Genomic DNA, 19897 nt, shown 5'->3' with positions numbered 1-19897 from the left:
ATGAAGTCTGGTAGAACTACAAAAACTAAAAACAAACCCAAAATTGTGTGAGTGTGGTGTTGCAGGAGATGCAGTGCAGCCTAAAGAGGAGACAGCCCTGTCTGAGTCTGTGTCGGGGTTGGAGAAGTAAACACATTGGAGAGTGGAGGGGGTGGGTGCACCCCACACATACAAGTAGGTGACACACTCTGTATGGGGCAGGCACGAATGACAGTTAACCCTTCAGGTGAGGGGAGGTGTAGTGGAGAGCCTAGTCTAAGGAGGAGGGTGACAATGATGTCTGGTGTCTGTGCACAGTGTGGGCTTGGCTCAGTGTCAATGGCTCACTCACCTCTCCTCCTATGACATGGTAGTCCACTGACCCAGATACGATGATGGGTAACATCAGGAACAGGTGTCCAGGGCTGGGCACAGCCACAGAGGAGAATGAAGGGAGGTCAGAGCCCGCTCTCTTCTCTCCCCTGGAGCGTCTCTAGCGGAATTTGAAAACTTTTCCCGGGCTTGGTGCTGGCAGCAGTCAGGCTCCTCCCTCCATCCCCCATTTGTGCCATCCTATCAGATCGCTTCCATCATCTATTTGGAACGGCGCTCATAGACCGGCTGATGGAGAGGTAGTGGTGGGGCTGGGAGCTATGTGTTCCCAGACAGCACTGACACCCCACTGCACACAGCAGTCCAGAGTCTGGCTGGGACATGGGACCGGTTTGGGTTGAGGCTAATTTCTGAACCTGCCCTCCCCCCACTCCACTATGGCTGCTACGGGATGTCAGTGTGCTGAGGAGATGACAAAGAATTCCCTTCTGCTGCTGTGCACAGAGCCTTAGTGTCCCTTCTGCCTGGGGGTGGCACTGCCCCCTAAAAAATGACACAGAGGCCTCGAGGTAGCTATGCCCCTGGCTGCACCCGGTAAGAGACTCGGGGCTAAGGGTCCCAGATTCGGGGCTGTAGCCCCAGAAGCCTCCCCCTAGCCACTGATAGGTAGTGCTGGATAAAGAGCATTATCTCAAATAGAGCCACCCTGAGCCATTCCCTTTAGGAGAGCTATCTCCTCTTTTAATTGCTTTACAGAGTTTTTTTTTTTTACAACATTTGTGAAATCTTGAAACACTGCTGTTCTACGTAATGGGAACAGTGGATTGGAATCACGTGGAAAAACATACCTTGTGTACCTTTTCCCATACCCAGCTCTCCCCCTCTCTGTTTATTAGTAGTCCACTCTGAGCACACTAATAAAGGAAGCAGATATATTTATACAGTGCAAATTTGGGACTTACAGGCCTAATAAAGTGGTTTTAAACTATGCATATAAGTAAACCCTCAAGAGCAGGAGAGGTTTACTTCTGTATAATTTCCTAATTAGCCTGGGGATACAAACCTGAAGCTGAATTGCCTATTGGTCAGAGTGCGGGTGTCTAGTACAATGCTTAAGAGAAATCTTATTTATATATATTTTATGCCCTACTTGACTCGAAGAACACAGATATGGACAACTTCCTTCCTATGTACAGACAAAAGATCCTGGAATGCTCTTCTTGCTAGAAACACCCAGTCTCTTGGATCAGTGACAAAGTCCCTTATGGATCAGGAGCTTTCAGCCCCCTTTGGAAAATAGCACAAATGTTGCAAACTGCATGCGGTAGTATCTTCTCTCCTCTTGTAGAACTACTCCCAGCTCCACTGCCTGCAGGAACTACTAGCCAACCTGGCTGCTCCAAAGATCTTCCAGGGCAAGGGATAGAAAGAGTTAAGCACAGCGCTGGCCTTTGAAAGCTTGCTAGATGTGGCAGTTTCTCCCCTTGTGAATCCCTGGATGTGCTGATGTAATCACTCGGTCCTCCTTGCTCCCTCCTGCTCTTAGGCAAGATTCCTTCTCAAACTGGTCACTGAAAGGATTCTTCCAAGCCAGCCAGAGTCCCAGCTTGAAGACGGAGCTCCCCCTAGACCCAGGGGTCCCCTCCTAGGTCACCGACAGCCTCCTCAGCACTACATCTTTCACCCGACTCCCCTGCTGGTTAGGCTCTCCCATATTTAAGGGCTGATCCATCCAATCTGCCAGGACATTTTGCCTGGAGATTGGTGAGACTCCACTAAGTATGCAGATCAGGCCCTCTGGCCTTCACCCACTAACTTCCAGAAGCTTCTCCGAGCCCCTACATCCAGGGGGAGGTACCAGAGACCTGCACTGTAGAGCCTTCCAGCCAGACCTGCAGTAACCCAACCCAATTTCAGTCTAACATAACTTACCATGTATCATAAACTTAAATTTACCTACACCAATACTAATAGCACACTAGAGTTTTCTACACATGCATAGTAATTGATAGTAAATAAAATAAATAATTGAAGTTGAAATGTACGCGATTTTTAAACAAATCTTTTCTTTTAGATATTTTTTTAATTGTAAATGTCATTTCTTATTGCAGCCAAAGATGGGTTTTTGTCAGCGTTATACAGTTTATTTCGGAGCACTGTTATTGCTGCTCTTTTATTTATTGTTTGTTACCAATCCTTAAAGGTAAGCTTATACCTTTAAAATCATCTTATATAATGCTGTAATGAAACAAAGTGATCTACATTTAGTTAAGACATTCATTTTATTTTAGGAGTTTTTAAGTATACTGGGTGCTTATTTCTAGAAATCCCTGGGTCCTTGACACACAGGCTTACCAAGAAAGGTTATATTTGTTATTTGACTGTTTACTGTAAAATTAGTTCCCTTGTTCTTTACTTAAGGTTAGGCAGCTACTTAAAGTGGAGTTCCACCCATTTAAAAGTCAGCAGCTACAAAAAGTGTAACTGCTGACTTTCAATAATCAGGCACTTACCTGTTCCATGGTCCAGCAATGCAGGCGCACAAAGCCCGCTCCTCTGGTGATCTTCCTTCCGGCGCAGCAGCACCAGGGGAGGAAGTGGGAGCTGGATGCCTGTAAAAAGAGGGTACCCGTTCCCCCCCAAAAAAATGACATGCTAAATGTGGCATGTCAGGGGGTCACTGACACTTAAAGCAGAAGTTCCATTTTTGGGTGGAACACCGCTTTAAGTCTAAATTTTTTTAAGTAACTTGGAGCCAATCACATACTGTTTGCAATCACTGAGTGCTGTACTTGAGATTCAGATTTGTTGCAAGAAGCTGAATGGGACACTGTTCTTTGGAATCTGGGCTATGCTTCCTGTTCAGTGGGCATGGTGCTACAGAAAACAGGGTGTGGCATAGTATAGTAATGTATGGATCCTGTCTTAAAGTGTTACCTAACCCACAACAGTAAAATCAGTCTGTATATGCAGTAAAGCATACTTGTTATACTCACCGTGGAACCTAAAGGGTTAATCCTCCGCATTGTGTAAAAAGGCTGTTTTATCCTGTCTTCTATGATCCTCCCCCTATTCCTCTGTCCCCAATCTATCTGCTGATAGAACAGAGCCTTTGGAGTCACTCTGCACATGCTCAGTTTGGTGTGTATTGCTAGAGGGTTTTTTTTTTTTTTTTGGAGGGTGCATGTGATCAGCACAGGGACAATCAGCACTGTCCAGGCAGAGGGTCAGGGGTCCTGCAGCCTCATACGACAGTCAGAGTAGAATGAAAACTCCTCCTACAAGCTTTAACCAGACACTGATAGAAGTCATAAGACTGCTATATATTGCTGATGAGAAAAGGTATTTAGCAGTTTATATTTACTAAAATAATTGCATTTTCATGTTCTGTGTACTGTGGGAGGCCAGATATAGTGAATACAGGATCCTGGGTTTAGTAACACTTTAAGCCGGAGTGTCCCTAGTCCAAATTTAGAGGGCGGCTAAGCTGTAGTCAGCCTGAGCGCTAATTGTTATTGTTTCTTTATTTTCTGCATTTGAGACTATTGTTTTTTTTTTTTTCCTGTTAGGGATTATTCCTGGCAGACAGAACAAGAAGAAACAAAATGAGTTTTGGCTACTTATTCCTCTCTGGCAAATTTTTAGGTGGTATAAATGTTTGGGGTGACCATGGAAAATAGTTATTGCTCTCTGGGTGATTGCCATGAGAGGTGGCAAGGTTGGCTCTGTCATTCCAATTTTTGCCTGAAAAGGAGGTTGTGCAGGAAAATTTTGCCTCCACAGAACTAATTTGGGGGAGGGTGCTGCTGAAAGAGGGGCCTGAGTCTAGGCCTAGGAAGTATATGCTGCCTTGCTGAAGAGTACATCCAGATAAAGTAAAGCAGGAAGACGGTTGCCTATATAGAGCATCTTGAGAAGAAGTTTTGTTGCTGATTAGTGTCCTGGAGAGTTGATATAAGCTGTGGCTGGTGGACATTGCTGGAAATTCTGGTTGCTTATCCTTGAAGGTACTTGTGCCACCTGGGACCTACAAATATAGACTGTTTAAGCTTAAAGTAAATATCCATTGACTGTTTCTAGAAGAGAAGTCTGGAGTCCTTTTGGGGTATCCAGTGTCCTAACCCTTTTTATGAAGTGTATTGTCTTTAATAAGCTCTTTAAGGCCTGGTTCACACCTATGCATTTTTTTGTGCATTTTTAGTTTTGCGGAAACACACTACAGTCCATTTAACATAGTTTCTCATGGATGTAGTTCACATCTGTGCATTTTATGGAAAGTGCCAGGGACTTTTTTCTGGTTTTTGGGTCTATAGACTTCAATGGATCAAAAACGTGTATTGAAAAACACAAAATGCACCTGCAGTATGCAAACTGCAGCCTGCATAAGGGTGAACCAGGCCTAAGGCTTGATTCACACTTATGCATTTTTAGTGCTTTTTGCATTTTGCAGATTTTCATTATAGTCCATTTAACATGGTTTCCTATGGAACACGTTCTGTAGTGCAAATCTGCAAAATGCAAAAAGCACTAAAAATGCATAGGTGTGAATCAGGCCTTAGGCCCCTTTCACACGATCGGATCGTTCAGGTCCGCCTGTCAGTTTTGACGGCGGACCTGAACGGGCGCTCCATGTTAGCCTATGGAGCGACGGATGTCAGCGGAGACATGTCCGCTGACATCCGACCCGGTCCGATCCGCAAAAAGCAGACGGATGGCCCTACGTCCAGGTCCGTCGCTGGCGGATAGGATCGGGTGAGATCTGATGAAAATGGACATGCTGTCCGTTTTCATCCGATCCCTTCATAGGCGGCAGCGGCGCCTGACAAGCCCCTCCCCGCTCAGTGAGCAGAGAGGGACCTGTCATCCGCCGGCTCAGCGGAGATCAACGGACTGATCTCCCGCTGAGCCGGCGGACCGAGGCGGGCTCCGTGGAAACGGAGTCCGCCTTGTGTGAAAGGGGCCTTAGGCTCAATTCACATCTATGCATGTTGCTTTTGAGCGTTTCTGGAGTTTCTTTTGTGATGCTTGCCACGTTTTTGAGCAGTGTTTTTGCAGTGTTTTTGCGGCGTTTTGCGTTTTTTTTTTTTTACAGTTTTTTTTAGACTGTATACAGTCTAAAAAAAAAAACGCCAAAAATGCAAAACACATCAAAAACGCTGTAAAAACACTGCAAAAACGCTGCACTTGCGTTTTTGATGCTGGTCCATTGAATGCAATTACATGCAAAATGCTGCATTTTGCATGAAAAAAAGTCCCTGACCCTTTCCAAAAATGCAGAGGTACAAAAAGGCATTGATGTGAACATGTTCCATAGGAACCCATGTTAAAAAATTCCCATGCATTTCTGCAAAATGCAAAATGCATCAAAAAACGCGCTAGTGTGAATGGAGCCTTAATGTACTAACTTGACGTACACCCATTTCCTTTCACCCCACAAAAAGTTAAGGATTCCACCTCAAGGTCAGAAATGCTAGCCTAGCCTAGAGCTCCTCCATATCTGCCCAGGAATAAGGGGTTCTTTAGTAAGTAGAACTTCTAGTGATAGAAAATGTGAAATGTGGATTTTTTTTTTTTACATTTTATTACATACAGTTAAAGGAATAGCTTGAAAATAATATGTCTTTTAAAATAGCATATTCAATTTGAATGTATCACTTACCACTCAAACATATGTTTTTGTAATTATGTATTTATTAGGAGCCCTGGGACATTAGACACATACCACCCCCCTTTTCTATTTTTTGTGGTCTTTTGATTTCACTTTCTTATCACTTGAGCCGACAAAGTAGTGATCCATTTATTCTAATGTAAGTAACATTTCTAATATTAATTGTTATATCATGTATTTAATTAGCAATGTTAAAACATTTAGGAAAAAAATAACAATATAGACATTTAATCTTTCTCACTCTAGATTTCCTAAAATAGGTTTGTTAAAGCTGAACTACAGTATTTTTTTTCATCTTGGGAATCAAATTATTACAATAACAGAGTATACAGGGTTGTAATTTTGCATTTCAAAGTTCAGTTTGAGAAATGTGTTTATAGAACAGACCAGATCATGCAGGTGCATGATTACTATAGGTTCTACAGACTATAAACTGGATTGTTTAATCAGGGTTAGAATAAAAGTTAGAAAGAGTGACAGGAAGCAGGGTGGTAATGGGTATCCCAGTGGGTATGGAGCTGGGGGAGGTCACACCTACGCTCAGAATGGCAAGGTATAATTGATAATTGGGGAATATGTGCATTGTGATTGCTAGAAAGTGTTTAAAGCCTGGAGGTATTTGTCTATAAAGGACAGCCACACCTTGATGTACTCATTTATCCAATACCCCAACATGGCTTTGATCTCTTCATGAATTATTGCCTAGATAACTTGGTTTTTGCTTTCAAGAAAGGCAGTTTCCTGGCCTTGGCTTATGTCTGTTATGCCACTGTAGGGAGTTGTAAGTTTAAGACAACTAGGAGTGATATCAGGCATGCGTTATTTAGGATTGCCACAGTTCGGTCAGGGTAGCCTAGGTAACCGTAGACCATGTGGAAGACTTAACCCAAAAGGCTGCAATTATTGGGCAGCTCCACCAGATGTGTTCCCAGCACAGCACTGCCTCTAAAGTAGGAGGATGGTAGCTGAGGAAAAACTTATTTATCCTAACCTGAATAGGTACAAGTAAGACAGCACTTTATAGTTTGTTACAAGGACTTCAATGTATAGTGAGAAGAACTATAGCAATGAATGACACATGTATAGGAGTCTGATATGGCTGCACACCCCAGTACAAATGTTTAAACGAAAGTGGATAATTCCCCATGGGGCTTTATAGCAGCAAAAAGGAGTCAAAATAATTTCCCGAACCTTGCTTGGGAGTTGTGCTTACCTCCGCCCAAGGGAAGAACAGCCCTGGCCCATGAGGCTTACAAGTGGTCACAGGTAGTATGCCCCCCATAGGGGAACTCAAGATCAAAACACCTGATTATTTTGTAGAAATCATTCAGGCACTGTGATATCCACAATTAGATGCACAGTGTCTATCTGTTCAGATTAAGAACACACTCAGCTGATCCCTGATGTGAGCACACAGACATGTTTTCTCAGACTCTTGGACCTGGCACTTGTGTGTTCTTAATCTGAATGATTTCTACAAAATAATCAGGTGTTTTGGTCTTGAGTTTCCCCTATGGGGGGCATACTACCTGTGACCACTTGTAAGCCTCATGGGCCAGGGCTGTTCTTCCCTTGGGCGGAGGTGAGCACAACTCCCAAGCAAGGTTCGGGATCATCATTGGGGGAATTCTTTATCTCCTTCTGTGCTTTTTAACAAAAAGAAGTCTCTGGATAAGCGAGCCGTCTTGGTGGAAGGGAAATGTAAGAATCCCCTGAAGAAGACCATAATCCTTAGGGTCGAAATGCATTGGGGCATTTCATAGACATCGGATAGTACAATTACAATTCATCAATACTGTGAGGGAGTACCCTCTGATTTATATTGTTTATCAGTTATATCACATGGTATTATCCACTGTTTGCTTCCCCTTCATAGTTCAAACTGTCTCGCATTGTGTACACCAGAGCTCATATTTTAACTTTTGTATCACATTGATGTTCAATTGTCTCTTGATGAATAAAATTAATAATTTTTATGAAAAATTATTTTGACTCCTTTTTGCTGCTAAAAAGCCCCATGGGGAATTATCCACTTTAGTGGGAAGAACTTTTTTGTGGTCTGGATTTGGTCCTATTCATCTTCCTCAAGAGAGACACTGAGGTCAGCTGTCCATTTATTAGTATAAGAGGGAGAGAGGATTTTTTAGCAATCATTGTGGAGTATAGTAATGTAATCAAGCATGATGCATGAGGATCACCTGAGTATATCTGAAGCAGACATGGGGTTTAGAGAAGTCCTGTGGGGTTGAGTGTCTGTTGGAGACAGTGTTTTATCTATAGATACATATAGATACCTAAAGATTTCTGTCAGGTTTTATTTCCATCTGTGTCTCATAGGGGAGATTTCCCTTCACTTCCTGTCCTATAGCCAAAACAGGAAATGAGAGGAAAGCCATCCAAAGTGAGGGAATGCCGGGTGTCACCAGGGTCACCAGAACTTGTATCTCCTTTGGAAGATTTCCCCTCTATTACTGTTCTGGTGTCAACCCAAAATATGATAACAGTAAACAGGACAAAAAAAAAAGAGGGTAAATCTCCCTAACAAGGGCACAGACAGCAATAACAACTGACAGGTGTTCTAATCACTCTCCACTATATCCAAAACTTTAAAAAAAACAGCTTTGCCCTTGGTTACACTTTAAATCTCTCTTGTAATGACTGAAAAGATTTATTGTTAGTTGGGTCAACTAGAGCAGTGGTTCTCAACCCAGTCCTCAAGTACCCCCAACAGGCCATGTTTTGGGAATTACTCTTAGATACAATAGCTGTCCAAAATACCAAGCCATTGACTCTGATTTAAAGCACCTGTGCAAGATAAAGGAAAACCTGCAAACGTGGCCTGTTGGGAGTACTCGAGGACAGGGTTGAGAACCACTAAACTAGCGTATGTAATTTAACAATTATGTGCAAGGAACCATACTAAAAGAAAGAGAAAGCAGAGTAGCAGAGCAATATGCTCCTCAGTGTGCTTCTTCTCCTTTCACGGTCCAGTCACAGGGTGGGGTGCAAAGGATACCTGTAAGTTAAAATGAAACCGCAGTAGAAAACGTTCCCCTGCTAGAAAGGGATGTGCTGTGGATCAGAGCTGTGTAAATGTCCGGACCAGGTAGAAAGAAATACAAATCCTTTGGCAGGAAAAACATCTCTCATATAAGTATTTCATCTTTTTTTTAACTGTTTGCCTGGAGTTCAGCTTTAAGGAAAAGAGCTCAGAAATGTATGTGCTGTTGAGGATAAAGCAAACCCATAGATTTGCCCTGCAAACACAATCTAATTCCCCTGCCACACATATATTAGGGCCATTTTTTTTTTGCTCATCAGCTTATTACGGTACTTCATAAAATTTAACAAAACATGGCATCCAGCAGAGGGCCTTGGTGAATTATATGTCAATAAATCTTTACTGATTCTGCAGTCATATGATAAGATTATTTTGCTTGCTTATTTTTATTTTTTTATAGATCCCTGGTTAAATGTAACATTTTTCGCAGACTGTTTTGTGAAAATGTGAAAAGTATTCCAACACAGCAAGAAGATCCTTTACCGCAGAAGATAAAGCTCTTAGTGGTAAATTTCCTAAACAGTACATAGGGGTTGATTTACCTAAGGATAATGGATTGTTCAATTTGAAAGGGAATTTTTAATTAGCTTAGTTGATGTGGTACAAATTCACCTTGGAAAAAAACAGTATTTTTGTTTGCAGATGATTGGATGATGTCAGTCAGCAGAGTTTCACCTCATTTACTAAGTTAAGTGAAGAATGGGGGGGGGGGGTTCTCATCACCTCCCCTTTTCCATTATTAGAATTTGAAGAACTCCACCTTTTTAGAGAAAAAAAACCAATCCCCTCTTACTGATCAGTATACATTGCAAACATTTTAACAAACATTGTTGCAGAATCCTATCTGTTTATGTTCTGAAGAAAGGACCATTTGTTTTACCATGTCTTGTCCTGAATGATTCAGAATTGGAGGGTCTGGTTCATTATAATCAACCAGTGAACTCCTAATGTTCTGCAGTGGGCATGCCTTTAGAAGTAACTAACATTTAGGGAGTATCTCACCATAAATGGAATGTCTGTTGCGTTAGGATTCCTAAAATCTGACTTGTATCTTAGTGCAGACTTCTGGGGAAATCAGTGATCCAATCACACAAGCAGGATATTACATTTTTTTGAGGCATTGTGTATACCAACAGTGTACAGAAAGCCTTCAGGTTGCCATATTGCATTGCATTTTACAGAAAATTACAGGGTCAGGATTAGGTAACTCTGAGAGTTTGGGGACCAGACCAGTGGTTGTAAATACTCAAGGTTTTTTATCTTCATGCATTCTATGATTTAGATTCTATTATGATTCGGAAGTTGGGATTAAGTTAAGGCAGACAATTTAGAGGTCAGGATTAACAGTTCAGGCATCAGGTCAGCAGCAAGTTACTCATAGATTGTGGCTTGTGTCTTTCATTCCCAGGGCCCCACATCATCCAGGGGAGCTGAGAAGTATAAACCTTGCACTGCGCAGGTCCCACCTCATCACACTGTGCAAGCATCAATCCAAAATAACATGGCTGAAGCAATCTGTGCGAGCGCAAGACCAGTGTGCACTATTGGCACCATTTTTGAATTGCCTCTTGGACAGTGTGACAAGTTAAAGCTTGCTCACTGCAAACTTTATGGTGTCTGGCTCCCATAGGACAAATACAGGGATGCCCATTTCCCAGGGATAGATCCCACACAGTAAGAAATACTGCCTGTGGTAAGTTTAGTACACTGTCATGATCTTATGATACCAAGTAATAATGTGCATGACTATGACAAATTGCATGTGGGAGGATTATTTTTTAATAGTCATCCTTTAATTGACTGGCATAGAGGTGTCTGTTATAATAAAAAAAGTTTAATTTTTTTTCCTACTGTGTGTTTCCTAAGCTGTTACTGGTTACTTCCATTTTCATTCAATATCAATTATTATGGTTATTTTGTAACTGAAATAGAATAAGCAAATATAATTAAACGTATGAGACGGGCAAAAAGGAAAGCCTTTGGACCATGGTTTATTTGTTTTTAGGTACATTTTCAAGGTAGTAGGTTTTCTTCTTTACTTATAGATATGGCTTTGTTTTATCCAAAATTGTTTAATATATTTAAACTATATTGTTTGCTAAAGATGCATGGACATCCTAATCACAAACTTTTTTTTCACAGAAAGAAATTTTAATTTCCGATCTTATTGTCTGCACAGTGATTGCTATTTTAACATTTGCAGTCAGTGCCAGCACAGTGTTTTTGTCTCTAAGAGTAAGTAATATATATATGTATATTTTGGAAAGAATAATGCACAATTGCAAATTACAATATTGTTTCTGCTCCTTTTGTAACTTTTTACTTACTTTTGGTTGTAAAGTGCTCATGCTACATGATGAATATATGGGGCTGGCTCAATAAACCTAGAGAAAAGAAAATATGCACAAATAGTGTTAAGAATAAGAATTCTTCATAAAAAGAAGTAAATGACCACACACTGGCCTGGAGCAATAAATAAGAAAGGTTTCTGCAGCCCAGGGTGCAGTGATTAATTTCCTCTTCTCACAGGTTTGCTGGAATGCAACGAGCTGGACCAGTTCCCTGGAATTTTGCAGCGGAGCATGTGATAAGTCACTCACCTGGAGCAGTATACATTTCTTCTTGTGAAATGAGAATTCTTGTTTAATTTCTCCATAAAATGAGCAGCTATAGCAGATTAAGTGCTCAGGGAAACATATCCCATGTGTGCTAATTTTTAACATTTTTAAGCCCTTTCCATTGTTGTTTTTGGAAAGATTTATTTTTTACTGGTTTTTGCATGTGCAGTAGGGAGCCAGCTGTGATTCACCAGGAACTCACATCCCAAATCTAAAATGGTGGCACATAAGGATAGGTTGCATGAAGACAGCACTGGACTCTATGGCTGGTGAGTAGCTGATTTTTAAAAGTCAGTTTTAAAAATAATGCAAGGGCAGCAGTATTTTCTCTTTCTGGAAAATGCTATGCAAGGCTCCCTCAAGTTCCACACACTTAACCAAAGACCTAGGAGTTTGGCAATTTTTTTCTTCAGTCAACAGTAATCTGAAAATGTAATGGCGAGGAACAGATTTATCTGTTGAGGTTAAAGGTATTTATGTATTGTGGTGGCCAAGCTAAGGTTACTACTAAAAGAGTTCACATACCATAAAAAAACATATGTTTAATGTAGCAATACAGCTGTACAATACAGCAATCCATGTTTTTTATTTGGTTTTAAAATGACACAAATTATTTTTACCCAGTATATAGAAGGATTACATCCCCATACACTACTAATGCCCTGTACACACGACCGATTTTGCCGTCGGAAAAAACTCTGAAGGTTTTTACGACGGAGTTCCGACAGAATTCCGCTCAAGCTGTCTTGCAAACACACGGTCACACCAAATTCCGACCGTCCAGAACACGGTGACGTACAACACGTACGACGGGACTGGAAAACGGAAGTTCAATAGCCAATAGCTTCTGTCTCCTACTTGCTTCAGAGCATACGTCGTTTTTGGTACGTCGGAACAGCATACAGACGAGCGGTTTTTCTGATAGTAATTTGCTCCATCGGAAAAATATAGAACATGTTCTCTATCTAAGTCCGTCTGAATTTTTGACAGAAAAAGTCCGATGGGGCATACACACGGTGGGAATATACGATGAAAAGCTCCCATCGGACTCTTTCTGTCGGAAATTCCACTCGTGTGTACGCAGCATAACACATTTTATTCCACACAGGAGCAAAAACTAACTGTGGGTGTATTTATAAAGCAGCAAATATTTACCAAACATTCACTGTAGGTGTATGTTTTTGGTGCATGCATTTGCGCTTACGGGGATTATTTACTGCAATCAGTGTTTAGTGAATGTAATTTTTTCTGCATTATAAATATGCCTCCTAAATACTGTATATAAAATAATATAATAAATAGTTTGTCCAGGACTGAATCACATTCTGATCTGCAGGGGAAAGTGGATTCACTTCCTTTTTGGATTCATTTCCACCTCAGTAGAAGAAACTTCTAAAAACAAATAGCGAACCCTTCCTGCCATTAATGGATAGTGGATGTCGAAAAGAAGTGACCAAAGGGGTTAAAGCAGTGGCTTTAAACCACCAGCCTTCCTGCTGCCGGGCCCTGGTTTCCCGTGCCCTCTGACAGATAGACTTTATCTGTTGGAGCAGACTGGGGCCTTGGCTCAGGAGGAGTGCACTGTCTTCCACCTCCGCTGGATCCTGAAGTAGGGGTGGAGATGCAGGGGCCTTTCTGGTCAGCTTTGGCTGCCCTAAGAGTCTGACTGTGCCAGCAAGGTGATGCACACCAGGCTAGTACAGACCTGGCTGAAGGGAGCATTGCGGCTTTGCCCTAGTTCCGGGTCAGACAGAAGTACACAAAAACATAGATTTATTTCCGGAGCTGCACACTGCTGTCATCTTGCTGTCTGCCATGCTCAGTACTTCCCCAGTGATTACTTTTACATTGATACCCAGCTTGAAAGGGCTTGTTGTAAGTCTGTATCTATTCTGATTGATGTGTGTGTTCATTTGACAAGTTACTGTGCAAAGATGTCTGCTCCAGGGACTTAACATTACATAAAAAATGAGAATTGAAAATACTCAGAGAACTGGAGTTGTAACTAAAAGGAAAATCTGATTTCACTGTTTGGGCAAACGTTAAACAAGACATTGAGTGTTTGCTTTGGGATACAGTTGCAACCGTGTGATATTTTTCTTCTCTTGAGTTTTATTGGGTTGGCCCTATAGCTTCCTATGATAATAAGTTATGAATTTAAAGTGTATCTATAGCCCAAAATTTTTTTGTTTGTTATGGCTAGAGTAGGTAAGGTTTAGAATATATGTCAGCAATAGGCTGATAACAATTTACCCATCAATCACGGCCATGTTGGGGCATGGAAGGTTTTGTTTTCAATCTCCTTTATTAGTTTTAAATTATTCTTATTACAAAAATTCAATATTATATTGCGTCATCACCAAAAAATATCAATATTCAATAATAATTTCTAATATCCAGTTCTATATTAATCCATTTAACTTATAATTCTATGCATTGTCCATCCACCATTCATTCCTTCTATTCATAACCAACCTGAACATGTATCCTATATCCAAACCGAAACAACAATGACATAAAAATAAAAAAAATATAAAAGGGGGGGTGGCACAGTCCTGTTCATAAGTATTGTAAAAAGCTTGCCAAAGTTCTAAACTCTTCCCATTGTTGCCATATTTGATATATTTGATTATTTGAATTCTCCACAAACATATTCATTTCCTCCATGGATTGCATTTCTCTCATCTCGCAGGCCCATTCAATTATTGTGGGACTTTTTGATTTTCGCCAGTTACGGGCTATTATTGACCTAGCTGCTGTTATCATACGACGCAGGATATCTCTCCTGATGAATTTCATTGAGCCTGGCATAATAGATAGTATTGAGGTATCGATACTAAATTGAGTATCGGATCCCGATACCATCCGATAGATATGAAATATTTTAATCCAGAAATCCTTCACCATTGGACACCTATACCATATGTGTGCCATTGTACCTCTTTCCCTAAAGCACATCCAACATGTTTCCGATTTATTTCTATTTATGTTGTGCAGGTCATTTGGACACCAATACCATATTATCATGATTTTATAATTTCTTTCCTGGTGTAGCCGTAATCGCTATTCTGTATATCAAATAAAATGCCTTCTTCCATTCTGATAGTGAAATAGGTTTTTCTATTTCATTTTCCCATTTTCTCATAGATGTTAATTCCTTAAGGGAACCTGAAGGGAGCAAGAGCTTATATACATTTGATAAATTATGAGTCGGTTTCTGTTCCTGTATTAATAGTTGCTCAAAACTAGTTAGCGATCTATCAGTCACAAAAAGTTGTAAAGTAGATCCTATATATGTATGCAACTGCTGGTACTGCATCCATTTATGCTCATGTTTAGGCCCCATATCAGATAGCTGAGGAATCCTACCATCCACTAGGGTCTGAACTATCCTTGTATTCTCAATCCTATTCCACTTAAAAAAAAATGGTAGCCTCAAGTGCTGGTAGAAATTCAGGATTAGATAACAAAGGAGACATTGGCCCAGTCAGTGTAGAAAGGCTTTTTTTTAACATTAAATCTCAAATCTTCAGGGTTGATGACACAAAAAGTGTCAGCTCTTTTTTCCCAGGTCGATATTGGGGTTTAATCCATGGGAGTGATCTAAGTTTCTAAGGGGTGATATCTTCCTCCAAAGTTACCCATTGTTTCTATTTTGTGTTATGAAACCAATCCATAATCCTAATTATTGATGCTACCTATAGATAGAGTGTAAAACCCGGAAGGGCAAGACCTCCAATTTGTCCTAATTAGGGTTTCTCTTCTTATTCGTAATGTTTTATGAGCCCATATAAAACTTCCCATATCTTTACATAATTGTGCCATTAAGTTAACTGAAGGGATCAAAGGGATTGCCTGAAATACATATAGCAACTTTGGTAGAATATCCATTTTCACTATATTGATCCCCCCCATCCATGAATATACCCCCTGCTCATATCTTTGAAGTGTCTTTATAACTTTACGAATTAATGTTGTATAATGTAGCTCCTGTAGTTTGGCAATATCTCTTCGAATGTATACCCCTAGATATTTAATTGCTATTTCTTGCCATTTAATGGGAAAAACATTTTTGAAGAAGTTCTTGTTTTTTTTTAGATAATGATATATTTAACATCTCTGACTTATCATAATTTACTTTAAAGTTGCTTATCTCCCCAAACTGTTTGAGTTCCCGTATAAGATTTGCTAATGCTATTATCAGGTTAGTAACATATATTAAAAGGTCGTCCGCATATACCGACATCTTGTACTCCTTACCTTTAACACAAATCCCCTGAATATCCCTATTATTGTGAATAGCTGTAGTAAGATGTTCCATTATTAACACATATAAGAGGGGGGACAAGGGGCACCATTGTCCGGTACCATTTGATTTCTTTACATACTCAAAAAGTATGCCATTTGTGCGTATTTTTGCTTTAGGGTTTGAATATAAAGCCATAATCCTCTGCAGCAGCCAGGGTCCCACCCCAAGCTGTCTCAGAGCTTCTGCCAGAAAACACCATCCCACCCTATCGAATGCTTTTTCAGCATCAATTGATATCAAGCATGATGGGATGTCATTTTTCTGGGCATATTCCACTAATGTACATGTTTTTATTGTATTGTCCCTTGCCTCCCGATCTGTTATAAAACCGACTTGATCTAAATTAATATGTGTGGGGAAAATAGATGTCAGTCTATTCGCAATAATTTTAGAGTAAAGCCGCAAATCAATATTAGTAAGAGACGGATATAAAATTAAAAGTTTTTCTAAGGATAGGGGTAAGTATCTTCTGGAATATCTTATAGAATCTAGGGGTATATCTGCCTGGGCCCGGGCTTTTGCGCGGATATAGCCTGTTGTATTTCTTCTAGTGAAAAGTCTCTTTCAAGTTCTACTGTTGTTTCCCTTGGAAGGACAGGCAATGCTGTTTATCCATTTCACATATTTTGTCCATAAGCAAGTTGACAATTAGTCTCCATAACCATTGTGGTTTCCTGTAGTCAGATACCGCCACTTCCATATATATCGGAGCGTTATCCGACCACAGAAAACTACCAATATCAGATGTAGGGGTCATCGTCAATCCCGTTTGGCTAATAAAGAAATAATCTATTCTAGGATATGTATTATGTATAGTTGAGTAATATGAGTAGTTTTTCTCTGTCTGATGTTGGACCCTCCATAAGTCCACAATCTGATATTTATCAAGGAATTTTTTAAATTCTTTTAGTTGACTATTAGCTTTATGTGAACAGGTAGCTGTTGTATCTAATTTAAAATCCATTACAAAATCAAGTCTCCTCCAATAATTACTGTTCCTTCTACTCTTTCCACTACTTCTATTAGAGTCTGTATTCCACTTTTGATCTTATCATAATTTGGCAAATATAAATGAATAATTGAGATTTTTTTTTCTGTATAATAAGATCTTTATAATCAAAGATCTACCATCTCCCCCCTTCTACCTTTGTAAAATCTGGTGGGGTAGATTTTCATGAATTGCAATAGAGACTCCATGGGATTTAGAATATGGAAATGTACCATGCAGCCATGTTGGATAAAGGTTATTACGTATATCAAGAACGTGGTCTGACCGAAAATGTGTTTCCTGGAAAAGAATAATCCCAATATTTAGAGAGTTCAAAATTTGCGTTCTTTTAGAGGGAGAAGTAAGGCCTCTAGAATTAAATGAACAGATTTTAACTGTGGCCATACAAAAAGGGGAGAAAAAAATAAAAATTACTACACAGCACACATATAATTATACACACAAATCTAAACTAAATGACTTAATCTAAGTTTATCTTACACTTGTAAGGTCCCTACAGTAGGGGTTTGGGAGCTGCTGCCACAAGACCAGCAGTACCTCCACATCTAGCACGCCATATATTTATACCTTTACTTAGGCAGCAGAGCGACTGTTCTTCTACCCACTTCTCCTATCGTTTACTATTCTGGGCCAAAATAAAAGCCCAGTTATCCGTCTCATTCTCAAAGAAGAAAATAAATAGGAGAAAAAAAAAAAAAGGAAGTATGAGGAGAAGGGTGCATTCTTCTATCTATGATACAACTATTACTTGAAAACACATAGCTCCAATTATATCTCAATTTGGGCCCATTCAATTCCCAGGCCCATTACAGTTGAGCACCCGCAGTAAACAAAATTTCACAACAGGCGCTCAACCCATCTCCCCAGGAAAGAGGAGAGAAAGGGCACCAGGGAGAGGAGAAGAGGGAGAAGGAAAAGGAAGAGAGAAAGGGGAATAGAGAAAAGAAAAAAAAACACCCCCAGGGAACCCCTATCCCGTACCTCTACCCACTACTTGTTACCCCTGTTGTGGTTTCTAGTGCAACATGTATTTTTGTGAATACTTTTACCCCTTCCTATTTCTTGATACCTGTGTATCTACCTATTATAGCATGTGTGTGTATTTACAACTGAGTAGTGCGATGCATATGTTCCAGTATTCTCAGTGCCAATCTTGTAAGGTATGAACATCTCATAATACGGGTGTGTAACATGTAATTATATAACACATAACCTTGTGTGTCAGGTCACCTAGAGGCGGGGTGACAGATGCACACTGTTGGGATCAAGGTAGTAGACCCTATGGCTGGCTGCTGCGGACTGAACCCTGGGAGGTCCAGGAAGCAGGTCTACTGGATCACTGACACAGATCCCACTGGGAGCTAGAGCATAGATTCCCCAGGGCGCAGAGTCTAAGACCCAGCAGGTGTTCACCAGAGCCTTTAATGGTAAGGATGGACTGCGCTGCACTCTGGCTCCAGGTCGCGGCCCCCAGGGTCTCACAGCTCACGCTAGACTACAGGAGAAGAGGAAGGAGGCAGCAGGCTGGAACAACAAGGAAAGTAAGGGACAAGCCAAGGTCAGGGCCACAAGTAGACAAGGACAACAGAGTACACGCCAAGGTTCAGGGTCACAGGCAAACAGGGATGGTCGGGAACACGCCAAAGGTCAGGGTCACGAGCAGACAGGAATAGTTAAGAACAAGCCAAAGTCAGTAACAGGAATCAGGTGTAGGAAACACAGCAAGTACACAAAGAGGCTAACACACAATGGTTGATCAGCACTGCTGGCTTGCAGTGCACAGGTTAATATAGGGTTCCCTGATAGGGCCTGGGGTGGGGCCATGCTTAGAGGAGAGGTTACAAAAGCAGTCAGGTGAGGGTCAGCTGGTCTCTAGAGATGAACACATGGAGACAGGTATGCTGATCGACAAACTCTATTGCATAACCATGACACTGTGTCAAAACATGTAATATGTATATATTGTTCCCATATAACATGTAAGTGTCTAGGTCCTAGCATGTGTGTCCCAAAACAAAACAAAAAAAACATTATAAAGAATACAAATAAACCCCCTCACCATCTCACCCCCCCCCCCCCCCTCCGCTCCAACCCCTCACTCCCCCGCCATCCCCCAATCCCCATAATATTGTTGTTTCCCAATCTCTTCATAATGTCCTTTCCATATGGTTACTGTACGGATCTTCTATCCCCTCCCCTAGGTCTAGACATAGGCTCCACATATGTTTTGGGCCATTGTGGTAATTCTATTTCAGGGAGTTGAATAGTCTTCAAAAATCCAGGCAGGTCTTCTATATCTCGAAATGTAGCCATTAAGCCATTGTTTTGCACTTGGAGTTGAAATGGAAATCTCCATCTGTATTGAATATGTCTCTTTTGAAGAAGCTCCAGGAGAGGTTTCAGTGCTTTTCTTAATACAGTGTATGTCTAGAAAGTTCTTGAAACAATATTATTTGTGTCCCCTCAAAATCTATGGTTTTACTTTGACAGGCAGCTGACATAATTTTTTCTTTTATGTAGAAGTAATGTATCCTACAGATTGCATCTCTTGGTCTCGTGGGATCTATTTTTCTGAGTCCCGCTGTTCTTTGGGCCCAATCGAATATGATCTTTGTTGTAGGGGGTTTTGTAATAAGGTGTTAAAAATGCCCCATAGTGTTGGTATTAGATCCTCTAAGCTTATTGTTTCTGGTAGGTCTTTAATCCTAATATTGTTTCTTCTATTTCTATTTTCTAGATCATCGATTGTATTTATAGCGCATTTTAGGCCTTGATCTTGTTCTTGTATTTTAGCCTCAGCTTGCACCATTTTTTGTTCCATAGCTGTTAACCCAGTGTCTATTATGTCCATTTTCCCCTGAGTATTTTGCACAGATACTTTGAGTTCTTGTAGTTCTGTTTTATGTGAAGTTTCTAGCCT

General features: G+C 40.6%; 1 protein-coding gene across 1 annotated transcript in view; it reads left to right on the top strand.

Moving 5' to 3' along the window:
* The window catches only part of PCNX2 (pecanex 2), a 294170-nt gene that overhangs the window by 137609 nt on the left and 136664 nt on the right, over positions 1-19897 (top strand). The window contains exons 14-17 of the mRNA XM_073627975.1: positions 2424-2515; positions 6010-6119; positions 9442-9547; positions 11184-11276. Of these exons, the coding sequence (XP_073484076.1) occupies positions 2424-2515; positions 6010-6119; positions 9442-9547; positions 11184-11276 (401 nt within the window). The remainder of the gene's footprint in view (positions 1-2423; positions 2516-6009; positions 6120-9441; positions 9548-11183; positions 11277-19897) is intronic.

The sequence above is a fragment of the Aquarana catesbeiana genome, linkage group LG04 (assembly GCF_042186555.1).
Source record: "Aquarana catesbeiana isolate 2022-GZ linkage group LG04, ASM4218655v1, whole genome shotgun sequence".
Lineage (NCBI taxonomy): Eukaryota > Metazoa > Chordata > Amphibia > Anura > Ranidae > Aquarana > Aquarana catesbeiana.
The sequence above is the reverse complement of the archived record's forward strand: the minus strand, read 5'-3'. Positions and strand labels throughout refer to the sequence as shown.